The sequence below is a fragment of the Amblyomma americanum genome, chromosome 9 (assembly GCF_052857255.1).
Source record: "Amblyomma americanum isolate KBUSLIRL-KWMA chromosome 9, ASM5285725v1, whole genome shotgun sequence".
NCBI lineage: Eukaryota > Metazoa > Arthropoda > Arachnida > Ixodida > Ixodidae > Amblyomma > Amblyomma americanum.
The window spans coordinates 145,118,672-145,137,906 of NC_135505.1; the positions used below are offsets into that span (position 1 = coordinate 145,118,672).

The 19,235-nt window shown below is 44.5% G+C and overlaps 1 protein-coding gene across 3 annotated transcripts; it reads right to left on the bottom strand.

The window, feature by feature from the left end:
- Positions 1–653: 653 nt before the first annotated feature.
- On the bottom strand, positions 654–18,987 carry ArfGAP3 (ADP-ribosylation factor GTPase activating protein 3). 3 transcript variants are annotated; one of them, XR_013308626.1, is made up of 10 exons: positions 18,684–18,835; positions 15,953–16,144; positions 13,530–13,661; positions 12,356–12,631; positions 10,857–11,042; positions 9,917–10,239; positions 7,239–7,359; positions 3,876–4,395; positions 941–3,036; positions 654–822 (listed from the first exon to the last, which is right to left on the bottom strand). XR_013308626.1 is itself a non-coding variant. In XM_077637906.1 (10 exons), the coding sequence occupies exons 1-9, from the start codon at positions 18,756–18,758 to the stop codon at positions 953–955; spliced, it is 1,530 nt and encodes a 509-aa protein (XP_077494032.1). In that variant the 5' UTR covers positions 18,759–18,987; the 3' UTR covers positions 654–822; positions 941–952. The 3 variants fall into 3 exon arrangements, 2 of the variants coding, with proteins under 2 accessions (XP_077494032.1, XP_077494031.1); XM_077637906.1 differs by having other exon boundaries at positions 941–961; positions 4,180–4,395; positions 18,684–18,987; XM_077637905.1 differs by lacking the exon at positions 941–3,036 and having other exon boundaries at positions 4,180–4,395; positions 18,684–18,834.
- Between the last annotated feature and the right edge of the window lie 248 nt (positions 18,988–19,235).

Genomic DNA, 19,235 nt, shown 5'->3' on the forward strand with positions numbered 1-19,235 from the left:
GCAGTGTGGCGAAATACACATGCAAGGTTTCAGTTGACTTCGGGCAACACCTTTTAACTTGCCGACAACCACCTCGGGGTTGTCGATTGCGCTCGCGGACTAAGCATCGTTATCGAGGGCGGCTCTTGCAGCGTGATATCGCAACCGGAACGTGCCAGACAAAAATACAAGATTCAGCACTTATCGCTTCCCTTGCATACATCCCGGATGCGCGCAATCTAATCGAAGTGACGTCTTCTGCACGTGATTAGCAGGCGCCAACCGATTTTTTCCTATCTACTACCTCCACGTGCAACGTACTCACTTGAAATGTAGGTCCGGTAGGTAAAGAGAGCAGCAAATTACCAGGAAAGCAAGGCTATCAGTATCACTATGGGGGCCATATGAGATAAGCTATTAGAACAGGAGAGGTAGGACCCTCCATGACATTCCACTAAAAAAGGCTTTAATTTACACTATACTTATAATGACCACTTGCGTTATCCTTAACTCATGACAAAAATGCACATCATAGAGTCTAATCTTCCCCATGCAAGTGTCAGGTGTCATTGAGCCAAGAATATCAAAAAAGACATTGCAAGCTACTTTTCTTTGTGTTCTGTTTACTTGTTGTCTTTGGTGTCACTTTGCAGTGAATAATCACAGTCACATGGTTACAAACCTACAAACGGCATTTTTATTTTGCACTTTTCAATATGGGCCTTCAAAAGACGTGCCACCGGGAGACCACATGACCGGCTGAGAACCACCTTGAAGCTTCATCATCAAAAAAAAAAAAGAAAGAAACTGTCCCAAGGCCGCTTTTCAATAGCCGTAACGATCCTGGAATAAGACAAGAACAAGAACATTAGCAATCCGAATGGGACAAAAAGAGAAGCGTGTCACGTGCAAACACTTCTGTTCCAAGCAAGTGAAATTTCAAGGAAGAGGCTCTCCTTACCATGAGCAAGCTTCACTTTCTCTGTTAGTGATGTGCAGAGGAAAAGTAAGAAACAAGGCAAGCTTGTTAGTAAGATATTCATGAGTGGAAACAGCAAACAATTGCAATGAGTCAGAACAAGAGGTTGTTGCAAGTGCTTTTCTAAACTCCACACCCATAAATTACCACCTTCCTCTGTGGACCTCTTTTCGATCATTTTAACTCCCTTTTGAGCACCTATTAAACTCCTTTAGTATAAGCCCTCTAAATGCACCCTTTTAAAACACTAGTTACAACTGCCCCTAGATAGTCAAGCTACAAAGTGCAGATGCCTACATGCCTGCCCAAAAGTATGAAATCAAGATTCCCACTTTGATGCAGGGTAGTTCAGAAACAGAAAGGCATGCACTTAGATGCAGTATCATTTGAGGGGCAAAAATCGCACCACGCGGCTGGCACGGCACCGTGCTTTGCGAACACACCTGGTACTTTCGTTATTGCAATGTTCGTTACAGCAGTGCCCAGCATTGCTATCTGCATCTCCTGTGGCACTTCACTAGTGCTAATCTTTTTCACTTGCGACTGTGCAAAGTTTAGAAAGACTTGTGCCATCAGCTGAAAAAAACCTTATGGAATACATGTTACACTGACAGGGCCAAGAAAAAAAAGAAGAAACAGGAAGGATTTTTTCACAACTGTAGCTGCCACAAGGCAATGAAGATAGGGCAGATAAAACAGTGGGATTATCTGAGGATGGCCTCCCTTTTCAGCATTCACAAGCACCCACACACTCAAAGATAAGGTTTTGGGGTCGCTCTATGCCCATTTCCAGGATGCATGAAAAATAAACATCCATGACCACATTTTTCCAGATGTTTTTTTTTTTTTCTTCTTCCTAAGCTCTTAGACAAACCGCTACTTTTCATTGGTATCATAGCGTGACATGAGGTCAAAGATGTAATTTAAAAAGTCCTCACTGCACACAGAATTCAGGCCGCCGGGCTGAATGACAACACTGCACCGTCCCAACAACAACACTGTAGCAGCCATATGGGATGGTTCGGCAAGAGACATAAGAGTGAGCACCATGACAACTGAACTGGCATGTTCCTAAAATAATTTTTACAAAGTGAGCTTCTCATGCCTTGTTTTAGATTCCTCAGCAGCTCCCCTTCAGCTATTAGCCTCACGGCACTGCAGGCAGTTATCATCATCAGAATTGGACAAACTTCCCTGTCATGTGCCAGCCGCAGCCACCATACCCCACCAGACACATCAATCTAATCCCTCCAGTAAAGGAGCAAGTGTGCTTTGTTAATGAAGAAGTGTTTTTTTGCCAATCTTTAACGCCCCTGCTATAATGCCTTCGGGCAATGTGAGCTAATTTTTGAATAAAGTAATCATACAACCTTTCTTTCACGAAAGTGCACAATGGCTGTGTATCTAACACAACAAAGCTTTCCTTTAAAATGTATCACCTTTCTGAAGAACTTGCTACTACATAATGCTTTACAAAACAGTTTATATACTCAGAACATATGCTTCAATGACAATGGCGTGTAGGCCAGGCTAAAGAACACATCACAGAGTTACTACACATGTAGGTTTGCTCCATGTTGGTTAAGTTCTACCCATTAACAAGTGTGGTGACGATTGTTTTAGCCCAAAGGAGTCAAAAGATGTCACATTTTAAATATCCATTAAACTACAAACGTACAGTTTCACCTAGGAAAGAGTCATATTGGTGCCTGCCACTAAGAGTCTGATTCCTTTATTCTATCCATGTCACAAAAAGAGGAAGGGGGGGGGGGGGGGGGGGTAACTGCAGATATCTGACACCAAACCTTCCTCAAAATATGGCAGGCACTTTATATAATGACTGGGTTCCTCCTTATTAAATTCTCTTTCTAAAGGCTCAGCACACATCAAGCCACTGCTTCTTAGAAACAGTTGGCTGTGAAATTAGAAAATTTTAGCCTGGTTCCGCCATAGCTAGAAGGTGTATTATTTACTGTTGGACAAAGAAGAGAAGTAAACGCAGCCAAAGATGGCAAAGCTCGAAACCCACCAGCAAATGCCACCTATTTAAAAAACTTCAATGCAAAAGAGTTATACCCCTGTCACACGGGCACTTGTAAGGCCTTAGAAATTAAGGTCCTTTGCCCCAAAGGTGCGTGACGCGCATCTACACGGCAAAGCGTCGAGACCTTTGCGATAAAGGCCAGTAGCAATAAAGGCGGCCGTCAGCGGCCTTAAAGTTGCTTAAAGGAGCAACCCAGACGGCAGCGCCAGCTAGCGAGCTCAAAGAATAAAAAATTCACGCAATTTTAATTTTGAAACCGTAAAAAAATATCTAATTTATCTTATTTAATGGTTAATTTTGCGTTACAGTGCACTTATCCGTAGAGGAGGCTATGACTAAAGACATCCACACTGCTAAGAAAGGACTTGAACGCTTTTCAGCAGCCGCATCGACACACACGTGCTTGCGCTTCTTGCTTTGCTGTTTTTTCTTCGTTTGCTCTTTGTTGTGTGCGTGTTTTGAGTTTGCTTGTGTGCACAAAGACACAAGCAACAAAGCACGCTTCTCGAACACAACGAGGAGCCGAACGGAAAAGTGCGCCTACCGTGGTCGGACCGAGAACGATGAAAAAAAAAACTTTCAAAATATCCGATTCTCACCGTCAGAACGCTCGTTTATTATCGTGATAGCTACTTTTTCAACATAAATGAAAGCACTCAGCTGAAGTGCTACCGTCTGCTTTAATTTCATAATGTTACTAGCGCTGCTTCACACACAGCGGTGACTTTTGGCATTCACGGAGGCCGCGTTCTAGCTCCTTTGAATTTGCCGTGTAGCAGCGTCGCTGCTCCTTTTCGGTTTTCCTCCTTTAGTGCAATAAGACAACTTTACGGCAAAAGCCGAGAAGTAGTCCCGTGTGACAGGAATATTAGCTGTTCAGGATAGACAAATTTCCATAAACCTTTACACCAATGTTCATTAGTGATGCAAAAGGCGGTACAGGACAGAGCAGAGTGAACAGGACACTTTACAACATGCAGCAGAGGACAAATGGAGTTCACATGGGGCAGCACATGGCATAACGCACGAAGTAACAAGTAGAGTAACACATGGAGTAATGCAGAGAGTAACGCACAAAGTAACACACGGAGTAAAACACAAAGTAAAACACGAGGCATGACAGTGCTGTGGAGAGCATGGTTTCACAGGATTGCTCATGCTGGCATGCTGGACTCACCTGGAGGGAGCTCATGACGCCGTTTGCGAGAGAGGAGAGGCGAGAGGCCACCTTGGTGACACCATCCCGAACCCCTTCACGAATCTCATACAGGTTGGGTCCAGACATGCTGCTGGAGTGCGCCACGTTGCTCGAACCGGGTCCACCGCCAAAGTAATCGGCACTCGAGATAGATGACGAGCCCTCAAAGCGAGCAAGCTGGGTCCTCTTCTCAAACTGTGCCAACAACGATGGGAGCAGCGAGATTCAAGGAGTAATGAGCGTTCAACATGGAACTGTGCCTCTCCAGGCTATTGCGAATTCAACAGCGACTAGGATTTTGGTCACATTCAGATCCACACACATTCGGACACACTTTGACTACTGCCATGCTCATTCAGACAACTCCGACTGCTGCCTATTTGGATTCATTCAGATTCGCATAAACTTCAGCTTAATTAGGTTCACTCAGACATGGACTAATGCTATAATGACCCGCGCCTTAAGCTGACACACTACCACTGAGATTCACATACTGACATCCCGACTCCTGCCTAGTGGGCTCAACCAAGCAGGCAGACAATGTATACGTAAGCCCATTGCAACATGATATCAAAGTGATTTGCACCCCATAGCTGGTATTCACTACATAAACCTCATAATGACAGGCATAATTTTTCATATCAGCGAGGGGAGGAAGGCTGGTTTATTGTGACTCTAAACGTGATTATACATAACTACAATGAGCTAATTTTACAGCTAAATGAAAAGGTACGGCAACTAGTAACAAGGCAACGATGAGCGGTTGCAGTCAACACTGCATCTGCAAAAACTGGGAAAGACTACATGCGGTACACAGCAACTTTAAGGATCAGAAACCAATCAGAGAAGGTACAGGCATTAATTGACTATGACAAAACATAGCAATTGAAGCAGCTACAGGACCGTAAGTTGCACAATTTAATAAGACTGATTTGACATCTGATGACATCTTTCAAGGCAATGAGCTCTGACAGCCTAGAAGCTTTGTAAAGGCAACAGTGTAGAGTGACTATGAGGAAGCGCAAACCTCTGTGGGAAAGATAGATTTATTTTCTGCAGTTACCAAAATACATTCACTTATAAATACATTCACTTGTTTAAATACATTCACTTATCATGAGGTGAAACCTCATGATTTAAACCTCATTTAAACGTCGAGCTTTTTCAAATAAAATCAGCTGGAAGTGCAGCACAGTCCTGTCTTGTTTGTTCCTTGTCTTCTGTGTGCGTTTTATTAATGCTGCGAAACTTGTCTTCATTATGGATAGCAACCAACTAGCCCAAACCACCCTGTTACTTCAACGTAGAAGCAACAAACACACTTACACTAATCGCAACTTGATAAATCTATTTAGAAATGAAAGTGACTAGACAGAAAGGTCTTCTTCCACTTGCCTAAGGGAGGCGACTGTATATGTATTGCTCCCTTGTTGCTTTTTCTTTTTCAATTTTTTGTACACAACCTGCTCTTGCTTACAAACAAGACAAGGTAAACTATATGTGACTTTTCAGTGCACAGGGATGCTACATCCATCACCAAAAAAAAAAAAAAAAAAAATGAAAATTTCATTCTGAAATATACACCGGAAAAAGTCTGCCCAACTTTAAAAAATAAGAACTGAAAAGACCGATCCCTATATATGATGTTAGTAACCATTCAAAATAACTTGTGCACTCCAGGGTTTGAAAGCTCAAAACTTACTGCCTTGCAATGCCACTGCCAGATGGTGCTACTTGCATGGTCAAGAATGCTAGTATCATGGTTTGAGTGCTATACAGTAGAATGCCTTCACTGTAAAGTAACTCATACCAGCAAAAGCAAAAATATTTACTATATCAGGGTCTTTACTATGTATAACAGTTGTCGGTGATAGCGTGGCTCTGGGGATCCTCTCTGGCAACTAACTAAATACAAAGTGCTGGTTTATAAAATAAACACCCAGAAATACCTTCTATCCTGCTCTTATTGACCCTTTATATGATAATTATTTATTTTTAGTTATCAAATTTTATGTTATGTTTTCGAATTCGTTCAAATCTTGTGGAAGTACCGCGTTAGCACGAATACAACACAGCTAAGAATAAAACACCAATTTTGTACCACGTAAAAACCAAAGCTTAGTGCGAACACGACGTCGTCTTTCGCGGCCTGAGCGTCATTTAAAAAGCGATGCTAGTTAAGAAACGCGCGCGACACAATCAAGAGCAGCAGACCTTCCGACACAGTGCTGTCGCAGCCATGCTGCAAACGCTCGCCCTTTTCTTCCCTCCTCTACTCATCACTGCACTTTTACTACCTTTCTATTCTGAGCGAACCACGCCGCCTTTTTTCTACGTTAATAGCCAGCTTTATTCCTTTTTTTTTTTTTCTGTGCAAACCGCGCGCGATTTGCCTCACGGCCCCAAGGCCTTCGTAAAGTTGGCTTCTCCTAGCGCTCCTGAGCTTGGTGGTGAAGGCATCTCAAAAAAGCGCCGTTTTATTGCCTTTGGTATCTATTCGCCTCCGGACGTTCGCCTCGCGGTAACTTCGTCGCCACGGCGAGACACTCTTTACTATAGCTGTATCTTGTTAAAAAGAAAAACATCTTTGCTACAAAAAAAAAATGTACAGTTGCCCATGGAAGGCAAAATGGGACCGCAGTTTCAATTTACTATATCCGAGTTTACTATAGCGGGGTTGTACTGTATATCGAACTCCCACCACAAAAACGAGCAGTGATCTCCAGACTTATCTCTGCTAGTACCTGATATGAGTGGTTGCAAAACAAAAGGCATTCGATGCAAACATGTGTTGAATTGGGGACAGCAGGACCAGCGATCGGTTTATTGCCCGGGCAAGCGAACACTGGCCCCGGCCCAGAATGAGCTCTCGCGACACGCACAGCGTGCCTCACGTGATCGCGCAGCCAGACGCGTTCTCAGCCTAGCCACATGCAGTGGCTAGGCTACTGCCTACAACAATATGAACGCAAAGGCAATAATTGAAAGGAAAAATCGGGCACAGAGACCAAAGAACAACGACAACAGCGGGGCCTTACATCTGAGTCCCTGGAGCCGTGAAAGAACTGCTCGGATGAGATTGCCTTGGCATTGCCAAACTTCTTGCGAGCTTCGTCTGTGGTTGGTCCCTGCTGAACCACATGTCGGCTGCGACCAGAGCTGCGGGAAATCACAAGGAGGCATAATTTTACGCCCGAGTAGTCGAAGAAAAAGCTTGTGAACGTCATTCAAAGACCACGACATCAGCAAGAAAGGAAGAAACACAAACACATAGTAATAAGCCAAGTCGCCCTTTCAGAGTGTAACATAATGCTATCATATGTGTGGTTTTCATTATGTGCTCAGAACTTGCCCAAAAGTACCAAACTTTGTATCAGTTGTTTCAGAGATCCAAAGAGTGCCAAGCACAAGGCAAACTTTTGCAAAAAAAAAAATGTGCAGCCTGCTGTCATGTGCGAAGCTTTATGCCCTAAACAATAGAACTTCGGTGATAGGTTCCCAGCTAGCCCTATTCATTCATGATTTACATGCTAATCTCGATTCTAACCTACAGACCGACGCCATTTTCCTGGATTTTGCAAAAGCATTTGACAAGGTACCTCATAAACGCTTAATCCTAAAACTTTCCCGTTTGCACTTGCCCCCCGACATAGTAAAATGGATAGAAGAATTCCTGACTAATCGCTCACAGTTTGTCGTTGTTAACAATCAAAATTCCAATCCGCTACCAGTAACATCAGGCGTCCCTCAAGGTTCTGTACTAGGCCCGCTTCTATTCCTAATTTATATTAATGACTTACCGACCAATGTGTGCTCTAATATTCGCATGTTTGCGGACGACTGCGTCGTTTATCGCACAGTTACTAACGCCTCCGACCCAACATACCTTCAAGATGACCTAAACCGCATACAGGAATGGTGCGACCGTTGGCTAATGGAACTGAACCCTCATAAATGTAAACGTTTGTCCTTCCACCGCCGCCGTAACCCGCTTGATTTCCCATATGTAGTCGCTAACGTTTACCTGCAGTCCGTTTCATCACACAAATACCTAGGCGTCACACTGTGTAACAACTTATCATGGGCTACACACGTTACTAACGTCATTTCCTCGGCTAATAAAACTCTCGGATTCTTACGACGTCATCTTCGCCACGCCCCACAACAGGTAAAATTACTAGCATATAAAACTCTTGTCAGGTCAAAGTTAGATTACGCATCGCCAGTTTGGAACCCTCATCAAGTTTACCTTATCAATGCGCTCGAGTCACTTCAAAACAGAGCAGTCAGATTCATTCATTCCTCCTATTCGTACGATATCAGTGTAACATCTTCAAAAGCGGAATCCAGTTTAGCGCCCCTTTCACTTCGTCGTCGTATTTCTAGCCTCTGCCTATACCATAAATTTTTCCATAGTTCGCTGCGCTGCGCTCCCTACATTGCCCCGCCAGCCGGCATATCCCACCACATTCGTCATCCTTTCCAAGTGTTTCGCCCCCGTGCCCGTACTGTTACCTGTGCCGCTTCTTTTTTTCACCGTGTTTCTGTAGACTGGAACGACCTCTCCAATGACATCGCTACCATCTCATGCCCATCCACATTCGCCGAAGCTGTTACCAACCATTTTTCAACATAACACTTGTTCATTTGACTGTATGTACCCACCCCTTATGTAATACACCCAGTGGGTCTTTAAGGTATTAAAATGAAATGAAATGAAATACCGAGAAATAGAAATGCTTTATACAGTTACACTGTCTTCCTTCTGGTTTATATGCTCCCAGATAATATGATTTCCCAGAACAAATTTTCATAGTTTTGTCAAATTCCGATCGTATGATACGTTTAACGACCAGTATACAGTGCGGTAACATATGAGCAGGTTGAGTCTGAGCGCACGCGACATCAACAGAAGCGTAGCAGTATACAGTGGCAAGGGCGGCATCATTGCAGTGCATAAGTGCAATGGGGCGAAGCATCCTAAAGGAGACGGTGACTTGCAAACATGCAAGCAGGCCTAGTACGGTGGCACGTGCAGCAGTCAGCTGTCAGAGTGGCTTCTCTGCAGTGCATAAATGTGATGGAGCGAAGGATTTTAATATGACGGTGGTAGCTGAAACGATGTTCTGCCTGCTATTGCCCTTGCCGTCACCAGGACTGGACGTGTTGTGAAGCTTCATTCACCCTAAGGACAACACAAACGCATCTAGATGCCTACAGGTATTAGAAAAGAAGCTCTTCATGTTTTGCGCAAACAAGCGCTGGCAGGCCTTTTTAGAAATGAAATTATGCATAAAATGGTTTCGCACTTCATCCTTGAGTCATATTTTTTAAAGTCTCAGTAGGTTGGATGATACACTTTTTTTTTTCCCCGCATTTAGAACAAACGTATAAACGAGGTTCTACTGTAGTCGAATACAACAAAAACAAAGTGCCAAATGGCCCTGCAAAAGAGGTTCCCCAACCAATGGCATCGACCTATTGTTATGACACTGTGCTGTCATTCGCCTAGCACCTTCCAGAGCTGATAGCAAGTGCGCACTAGCAGGTGCAACATGACCAACTGTGACATCATGACAACAGGTCAGCACTACTGGCTTGAGAACTTCCTGTGAGGGGCATCAGCCACTTCATTCTAGAGTTGTATCCGACCATAAGGGAATGCAAGCGCTGCGACGATGCGGCAAGAACCACTTGGAGAGCTTGCAATGCTCACCTGTCATCTCTCTCTGGAGCAGAGGTCAAGACTGTGTCCCAGGAAGAGGAGGACGGTGCCGGGGCAGGCCGCGAAGACGGCCCGTCATCGTACAGACTGTCTCCCGCACTGCTGCCATAGCCTCCTCCCCGCGAGCCACCCGAAGAGAAGAAGCCCGTGCCACTCAAGAAGTCGTGGCTTGGCCGATCTCCGCCGGCAGCTTGTGGAGTCTCTTGCGCAATGGTGCGCATGTCAGCCAGCGCCGAGTGCGAAACTGCGGCACGGCCGCCACCGCCCAGGCCCATGCCTAGTCGCTCAAGTTGCTGTGCCTTGCGAGGATCAACCTGGTTGGAAGAGAATGGGGAGCTCCCTTTCAAAAATGGTTTGCTAAAAGAAAATTGCTGAAATTTAGCAAAGGTAGCAATTAAAAAGTGCACAGCTAATTTGCCTGGTAAAGAAGCGCATAAAAGTATAACCACAAGAAAGCTTAAAATTATTTTCTAAGTGAAGAGGAAGCTAGGGTAGCTGTAGTTGATAATTTGTGCTCACAAAATATAAAAGCAAGAGCAGAGAAACAACATTTTTGCATGTATGGGCAATAAAAGGTTAATTTCAGAAGTATTTAAGTGATTATAAGAAAATCTCCTAGGTTTTTTTGGTTTTTAAAAACCAACTCTAAAAAAATACATGATAGTAGCAGTTCTATGTTGCCTTCAGACATTTATCAGAGTTAATAAAAATATATTTCTTACATTTGGAAGTTTCTATGAATGTAGACAAATTTTGCAGCCATAGCCGTAACACCCACAGTTCTTCCTCTATGACATTTTTCTGTGCTTTATACCGCGGGTCCATACCTTCAGAAACATGCAGCGACGTCTTATGATTCATATTTAGTTCAATACACGCACAGCAGAACATATATTTAAATCAAAATTACAAATAAGCTGTCACAACTCGCCTGCTTGTTGCGGATGTCTTTGTCCAGGTCTCTGTATGCCAGTCGCATCGAAGCCAGCTGTCTTGCAGCCTCTTCCGAGTCCACAGTCGAAGTCGCCTGCTTGGCACTGGATTGACTTGCAATGGCCGCACGCATCTCATCTGCTTTCTGGGCCTCCCGTTCAATGTCCTGAAAGTTGGCGCTCACCTGCAAGCGCACAATACAGACCACAAGCTTCATCATCATCATCATCATCTACAACCACTGCAAGGCAAAGGCTTCTGCCATGTCTCTCCACTAACCTTGTCCATTGCCAGCTGCGCCCACCCTATGCCTGCAAACGTCTTAATTTCATCACCCTTTGATGACGTAAGACTCATGCCCACAATGTGGCAATGTGGGCAAGTAATGAGTGTATATGAACAATATAAAGCCAAATAAAAGTGCTAACACAATGCTTCAGAGGCTTACTGAAACCATACTGCAAAAAAATACTGCTGCAATTTTTCACCCCCACCAGCTGCGTTTGGCCTCCTCCTATGTAAGCAAAAAACACTGCTTCTGTAAAGGCAGCATGTGTTGTACTAATGTGCTGAATATGAACAGCAATGCACAAGGTATATAGTAGGAGCTCAGGTCTCGAATCGGTGCGAGCGCAGTGGTGTTGGAAATCAATGCAATGAGCTGTTGATCCAAAGAGCAAAGTACTACACTGAATGTTTGTGGAAATTGGGCACTCTGTGTGAAGGTGACACTGATTTACTATACGGCAGAAAGTTCAGTCGGTTCGCTTCAAACGCACGGAAAGTCATTCTGAGCGCGATAGTAAATTTCAGCTCCTGCAGTTGTAGGCTTAAAGAAAAAAAGAAGCATTTAAAATTTTCTCTGCAGAGAGCTGAAATCAACTGTGCCACACCTGCCATTAACATCTGAGCCATAACAGCCTCTTACTAGTTGCAGCCATAGTACACTGATGACCTTGTTTCATGAGCAGTAGTGGAGAATCTGTCAGCTCACATGCTTGAATAATACATTCTTCTAAGCCACTAGCGAAGGTTCCCTCAGATTCAGTGTTCAAGAAAAAAAAATTTGGGGCTATTCAAACTGACAAGTCACTGGTGGGATTAGCCATATCTATGGAAACTGTTTTCTAAATAATGAAAACAAAAAAAATATCTAAGATTGTTGTCATGCATAGCATGCAATCAGAAATGCAGCAACGAATGTTGAACAAGTCTTCCACCAAATTTTGTCTAGTCTGCACGTGTTTCACAAGGTTTGGAATAAAAAAAATCGTATAAAGAAAAGTTCTCAAGATATAATGCAGACTTTTTGTGCACTCAAGTCTGAAAGCATTATTAAAATCTATCAAAAGTTTTATCAAAATCCATCAAAAAATAAGTAACCTGGTGTTGAAAGCCTCATCCCGCTTGACTGTTGCAAGTGTACCAAAGCTTCTAGAGTGTTTTACAACTGGCACATCAAATGAACTGTGACAGGCACAGCCAGACATCACACACCTTCTGTGCTCCAAGGCCCTTCCCCGGCTTGCGCTGAGGCTTCCGGGCCGAAGATGACGATGCAGACGCAGTCAGGGCACTGCCAGCAAGGGATGGCGTCACCTGGATAGGCTCCGCAGGTGGTGGATGAAACAAGGCAGCGCCCGGTTCGCACGGCAGCTGCGCCGCGTCACTGGCCGCCTGTCGTGCTGCCAGGGCTTCTTCGTGCTCTCGGAAAAAGTCGTCTTCTTTGCTGTCAGGGCTCCCCACAGGGCTCTCATGGTGGTCCATCAGGGGCTGCATGGTGGCACAAACACTACAGTTTCGTACACTCACTAATATACTCACTCTACTCCAGCATCACTGCAATGAAATCTAAAGCTAATGCACCTAACTTCAAACCAATGATGACGGACTGGGTTTCAATGGTGTGGCATCTATGTAATAGACTTGAGCCTGTCGCATGATAGCCTTAGATTGATTTTCCGCCCCTTGCTAAGCAAGCCTTCTCTTGGAATCCACTCCGTTACCCTTAAGGACCAGCGGTTATCTTGCCTTCGCATTACATGCCCTACCCAGGCTCATCCCCAACAAACTACATAAGGGATTAATAATCTGAAAGCGCTGAAAATAAGCACACAGCCAAAATGTTTCTGTAGGCTTCACATCAAGGCAATCTAATAAGCAACATTGGCATTTAGTGACACACAGTCCTGAATGACCAGGTTATGTGCAAAGCAATAAATGTGACAGAGGTGCTTTAAGGGTAACTTAGCATCTGGCAGCCACTGCAATAGACATGACATGACATGCAACATGCCATTGGGGCAAAATCGAAAATCGTTTATGTCTCAAGCAACTCCAATTCACAATGGGAATCTAGGTGTCCATGCTTTCTGCAAAAATAGAGATCATCCCGGGTCGTTTTCTGTGTGCTGACTGGCGCGCCACTTCATAAAGCCCTTGAGAATAATTAAAAATAGTTGCAGTAGGTATTTTGCAAACACATTTCCAAGAACAGATTAGACTTGTTATTTGAACTCGCTTAATTGAAACTCCGTATTACTCGAACTCACTTTTTGGTCCCGTCAAAAGCTTCCTGTTTACTCTAAACCTGCATAATTTGAATCAACTCCCTTTGAGATCGACCATTGTGTTGCTTGTAACATTGAGGGTGGTGCAGAAATGTACTCACATCAGTCCCGTAGACGCGCATCGCTGTGGCCGCCTGCTGGTGGACTTTCTCCCTGTACAGCTGTGCTGCACGGCTGTTGTACTTTTGCTGAGCGTCTGTGCTCGTGCAACTGTGCTGCTGGAAGAACGACACCTGCACACGTGTGCATACAAGCAGTGGTCAGGGTGGAATACGTGCACACATTATGAATAGCAACGCACAAAGGTGAATGAAGGTGCAGTAATGACGACTGGAATCTGGGGCAAGTGGTTTGGAAGTAACATGAATCTCTTGTGACCCCATGCCAAACTGCGTTAGTACCATTTTAACATTGCTTGTACTAGTCAGCCTTCCAGCACAGCTGGTACTGGTGACTAGCATAACCAGTCAAGGACAGCAGACTTTGCACAGAATGGTTGATTATACAGCACTTTCAGTGAGCATAATTATAATTATGGTTCTCATCTCTATGGCATGCCAATTGACCTTGAAATTAAATTTGCAGGCCACTGAAAAGCTTCCATTTTCTCTTTATCTTCCCTGTTCCATAAGTCGAAGCAAGAAGGAAATAACAGAACAAAAAGGCAATAGTTCCATCGCCAGAATACTTTTCACACATAATGACTTATTTAGTTAAGAAAGCCTGTGTATAACATGCAAGAGCACAAGAACGACTTTAAGCAGCGTTAAATCAGCATACACATGTGATCATCGAATGACATCATGCACTACCACACAAAGCTGTCCAAAATTCAGTTGTCTGCACTGGGACAATGCTTAGGACATGGTGGATCGATCAAACGTTGTTCACGACTTTCAGACCACCTTCCGGGTCATTATTCATGTCTATAAAGAAGCACATACTGGCCACAGCTGTGAAACAGCAGGCCTCTGAGAACTACCTCTGAAACCTTTGAAAAGCTGAAAGAAAAAGAAATAGCTGCACCTGTGTCAGGGCCATACTGCAGGCTTGGAAGCATTTCAGTAGCATCAATTAAGACTGAGATGCAACAAGAAAAGAGATGGTCTCAGCAGCCTGGAGTCACAGCTATAGCACGCAGGATTTCCCGAAGAGAAAAGAAAAACGCTGATTTTCACCACAAGCAGATTAGAGAATCCTCGGCCGTTACGCACGCATGCATAAAGCCTGTCATCGTCTTACTCTCAAGCAGGATGACAACATTCCCAGGTTATGTTAATAGGTGTCCTGACACCTTGTTACTAGCTTTTTCTTGCAAGTCTTAGTATGGCTTCTGCTTGATCAAGATGGCATTCTTGAGGACAGTGAAAATAACATTCGAAGGTCGAGGGTTCGGGTCCCACCAGTGGTACATGGTTGTTTTTTATTGTTTCCTAATCAATTACATTTAAGCGATAAAATAGTTACACTGTTAATTACTCATTGATCAACAGCCAAATTTTTGAAAAAGGAAAGAAAAACAAATGTTGCCCTGTGCTCCTTGGTATCGTTAACTATTGGCTTCCTTCATGTATGCCACTACTAGGTTGTTTCATGTTCATGAAGTAGCAGTAGTAGTGGTGGTTTCATTAAACAATAATAAAAAAGGAAGGAAATGTTTTTTGCTAGCCCCGGCATCTGTCATCGATACTGAAGCACCTGAGCTGGGGCAGTGGAAGTGAAGGATAACAGGCAGGGTGGAGAAATGAAATGAAAGAGGTGAGGGACAGAAGAGAAAGTTCATGAAGTGCATTATTGAAATATGGAGGAATGCAGTATGGCAATGCAGGACTGGTTGAGCATCGATAAAAATCTGAAGAAGCTGCTTCGGGTTTGCCCAAGCACCTTTCAAGCATGCCAGCAATTCCGAGAGAAGGAGGCACGGCTAGGCTCAAAGGTTCAAGGAACGCAACACTGGCGAAAAATTTTAATTTCTTTGCATCCAGGACGCATTGCTTGAAATCTAATGATGCATTCTGTAATTTTCATGCTCAGCAATTGGTCGCACACATATTTCAAGCATAACACAAATGAAACGACGAAATTAAGTTGTTTTTTTTTTTTGCTAATACTGTGTTAGTTGCTACTAACTTTTGACTGTGAGTGTACTGTTGGCTTTGATTTCTTTTATATCTGCTGATGTCTTGAGATGCCTGCTCTCAACTTCAAAAGGTTGCGATACATGGTAGCCACAAAAAGAAATCTGGCATGCAGCACAAGACTGGGACAAGTGCTGCGTCAACTGCACCTCGGTCCAATAGCAGCGTCGTTTATCTCTGACTGCCTTGTTTGTCTGCTAGAAAGTTTAGTTTCTGTACTCATACTCATATGCTCCAAATAATACATGTGCAGCCTCAATCTTCATCACTTTGTTCGTGGCCTATCCCGAATGACCTCCAATGGCCAAACACAATTTGCATGTCAAGTGCCAATAAATCCCTTAGCATACTACAGCTGTGGGGCTTCAAAAGGGGAGGTGACATACCGCATTGGCGTTGCCGCCCACTTGCATGGAGCGCAGCTGCACCCAGGTCCAGCTGGTGTCCAGCTGGGTGGAGCGCACAAAAGACAGGTGCACCCCCAGGGACCGGTGCACGGCCGAGCAGTCCATGCAGATGAACACCCCATAGGTGACGCTGGCCCAGGTCGGGTTCTTGGCGCCACAGTCAAAGCACACCTGCAAACAAAGCATCGCACCAAGTGGCTTTCTTGAATCGCTTTTTTCAGGAAGGTTTCCCAATGTTTACAACATTACAGTAGTAGTAGTAGTAGTAGTAGTAGTAGTAGTAGTAGTAGTAGTAGTAGTAGTAGTAGTAGTACAACAGTGTCTGTGTGGTCCGGTTAGTTCATGACATGAAATGTGAAGGAACTATGTACAACACACAACATCAGAACCCTATTCCACATCCCTATGGTTCACATTCCGTTCTTTTTTTTTTACTTTCAATACCAAGCCTACCATAAACCAAAATACAATGACATCACTGGGGCTTTCAATCACTGTGCAACGACGAACACGGACAAGAGGGGAGACACCACAAAGCGCCGACTTCAACAACGTTTATTGCTGTGCGCAGCGAATACATATAGAGTACAGCGGGCATGCACAGCAACGAAAAGGAAAGTCATGCTAACTGGGCGTTTTAAACACATATCTACTATAAGCACTCCACTCTTCACAAAGCAATGCTGCTCACTTACACCTCAGAGCATGAACGCTTATTTAAGAGTGCCAGCAACAAGACAATGGAAAGCTGGAGCACAACGGTTTCTGATTCAGCCGAAATGGGTTAGTCGCTCATACTGTACCTACTAACTCCATTCTGACAGCTCTGAATTCAAATATCACAGCGCTCACAACTTGTACTTAGCAGCAGTTCAATACTGATAATGTCAGTTTTTTCAAATCGCAATGGAAAACTTTAAAAAGACCCGAGATGGGATGTAAGTATGCCGCGTTGTTCCAAAGCAATGAGTACTTAATGTACAGTACTCACGGATTGAAATAGGACATTCGGAGCGCGTGGCCGTCGCTTCATGGAGTGCCGCCCGTAGACGCTCATGAAACCAAGGTGGTGCATTGTGGTATGGCGCGAGAGGGAGAACATCTACAAAGCAGAATTGTTCCTTCCAGTAGCCAATGAGCCGGCCTGTGGTTTACCACATGCCGCGTGGCACTGCAAGGTTAGCGCTCCGAATGTCCTATTTCAATCCGTGAGTACTATACACATGCTGCCTATCCCTTCCTGCAGACTTGGCTTGGAGTGCAAACTATGCCCCGTACACCGGCAAAGCAAACAAATTCTGTATGTGGTTATGTTGATGCAATAACAGAACATAAGCATAGCTCTGAAATCTACATCCCAAAGAAGTTAGTCCAAAGACACCAATCTAATGGTTATCAGTAAATAACACTTCGAGAGATTTATGTACTGCTGACTGCCACATGTCATTTCAATCAAGGAATCAAAAGCAACCCTAAAAGGAGAGAAACAGATAGCAACACAGACAAGCACCTGCAGATCGTTGCTACTAAATACCATTCCTCCTTACCCACTCGATACGAGGAAACTACATATAGTTGCTGATTTAACTGTATACTTGTTTGCTGCTGCACAGTGAAGGTGTGTGAAACATTGCGAGCTTGCATGTTTTCAGCTGAAACCTCATTGACAAGGTTATTACCACTGCTAGGGCTGAATGGCTTTGCTGAAAGAACCAAGCTAAGGACAGCCGAATTGGATGGCAGCATCTACAACTCAACAAAAAGCAGGCTAAGTGCCATAAGTCCAAGCAATCACAGCATCTTCGACCAGTAATCTTGCTAATCACGCGTGACAAGGTTAAAAACGATTTCGTTTTCCGGTAAATTCTGGGTCCTTTTTCTGCATCAGTCAAAAAGATCCCAAAAAGTTTTGACTAAGGTAAACTAAGATAACCCTGCAGTTCGAGTTCTTTGGCCAAGGACGGGTCGTAACTTCACTGATCAGTGCTAACCAGGCGGTTAATCACTAATTAAATGCGTAGTTTCCTTCCACCTTTTCTTAAGACCACTGACATTGCGCAATTCAATGCCGCTGTCCTACAGTACCGGTTCAGAAATGCGTCCCACGTTGAGGAAACAACCACTAAAACGAAAACATTGACGGCATGGCTCCTCTACAGGGAAAGTGCGACACCCAAATAAATCGAGCCGCAAATGAGAGCGGGATTTCCGGCGAAAAGAAACTACCCGCACACGGTTACACCCAATTTTTACTCGAAATTCCTGCAAGCTAAATCTGCACCGCACCTCTGTGTGGTTTGAGAGGCCATAATTTACATTTTAAACACGAAGCCGCTAAGTACGACCCCCGACTCTTTGCGGCAGGTGATGACACAGATACGCGAAACATATCCACCTTAGCCGGATAAGCATATGGTAACGGGGCGATACTTTACACGACTATGGACCCTACGAAACCGCACTACGGACTACGCTTTTCAGTCACACTCTGAAAAGCAGTCTCAACACTTGGGTATACGGCGCGATGTGAAGGAACGCCAGAGCAACGACTATGCGACGTGTTCTTTCTCGAGTTCAGGCACAGATGACACACAGGGGAGCACACGACTTGGGCGGCGCAAAGCAGCGGCAGCGACAGTAGCTCAAACACTGGAACAAATATGAATCTCATCGGACGTTCTTGGACGCCCACTCAGGGTACTTTACTCACCTTGTTCGCTGGTATTGACCGCAGTCGTTTAAAAATCGTCGTTATATCAGATTTGCTCGGGGCCTGATCTGCCATGTTGGCCGACTGCGTGTGGTGGCCAGACAACTCGAACGGGAACGCGTCGATTTCAGCCGGTTCGGCCTTCAGATGGGGGGCTGACAGGTTATTTTGCTTGTTTGTTCGTTCGCCCCGCAACTTGCTGGCGCTCCCCGCGCATGCAATCGTCTCATCTCACTTTCTCGCGAAAGCCACGAAAGCGACGGGTACGCGCGGCGCAATCAGTTCAACAAAACGTGTGACCTATGAACACCTTCCCTTACCTCCCTTCAAATTTTCGCACCGCCAAACCAATCGAAACTAACGACAAGAAAAATGGGAATCAACCTAATCTGCCTTCCTTGTGACGCATAACAAATCGCCGTGACGAGATGGGAGCGAGAAAAAAGAAGTACGCATCTAGTGAGGAGGAAAAATAGGAGGGAAATTTCCGCAGCTGTTGACGCTGCACGCGCACTACTTGCGCGAAACGACGCAATAATGAAATAAAAAAGA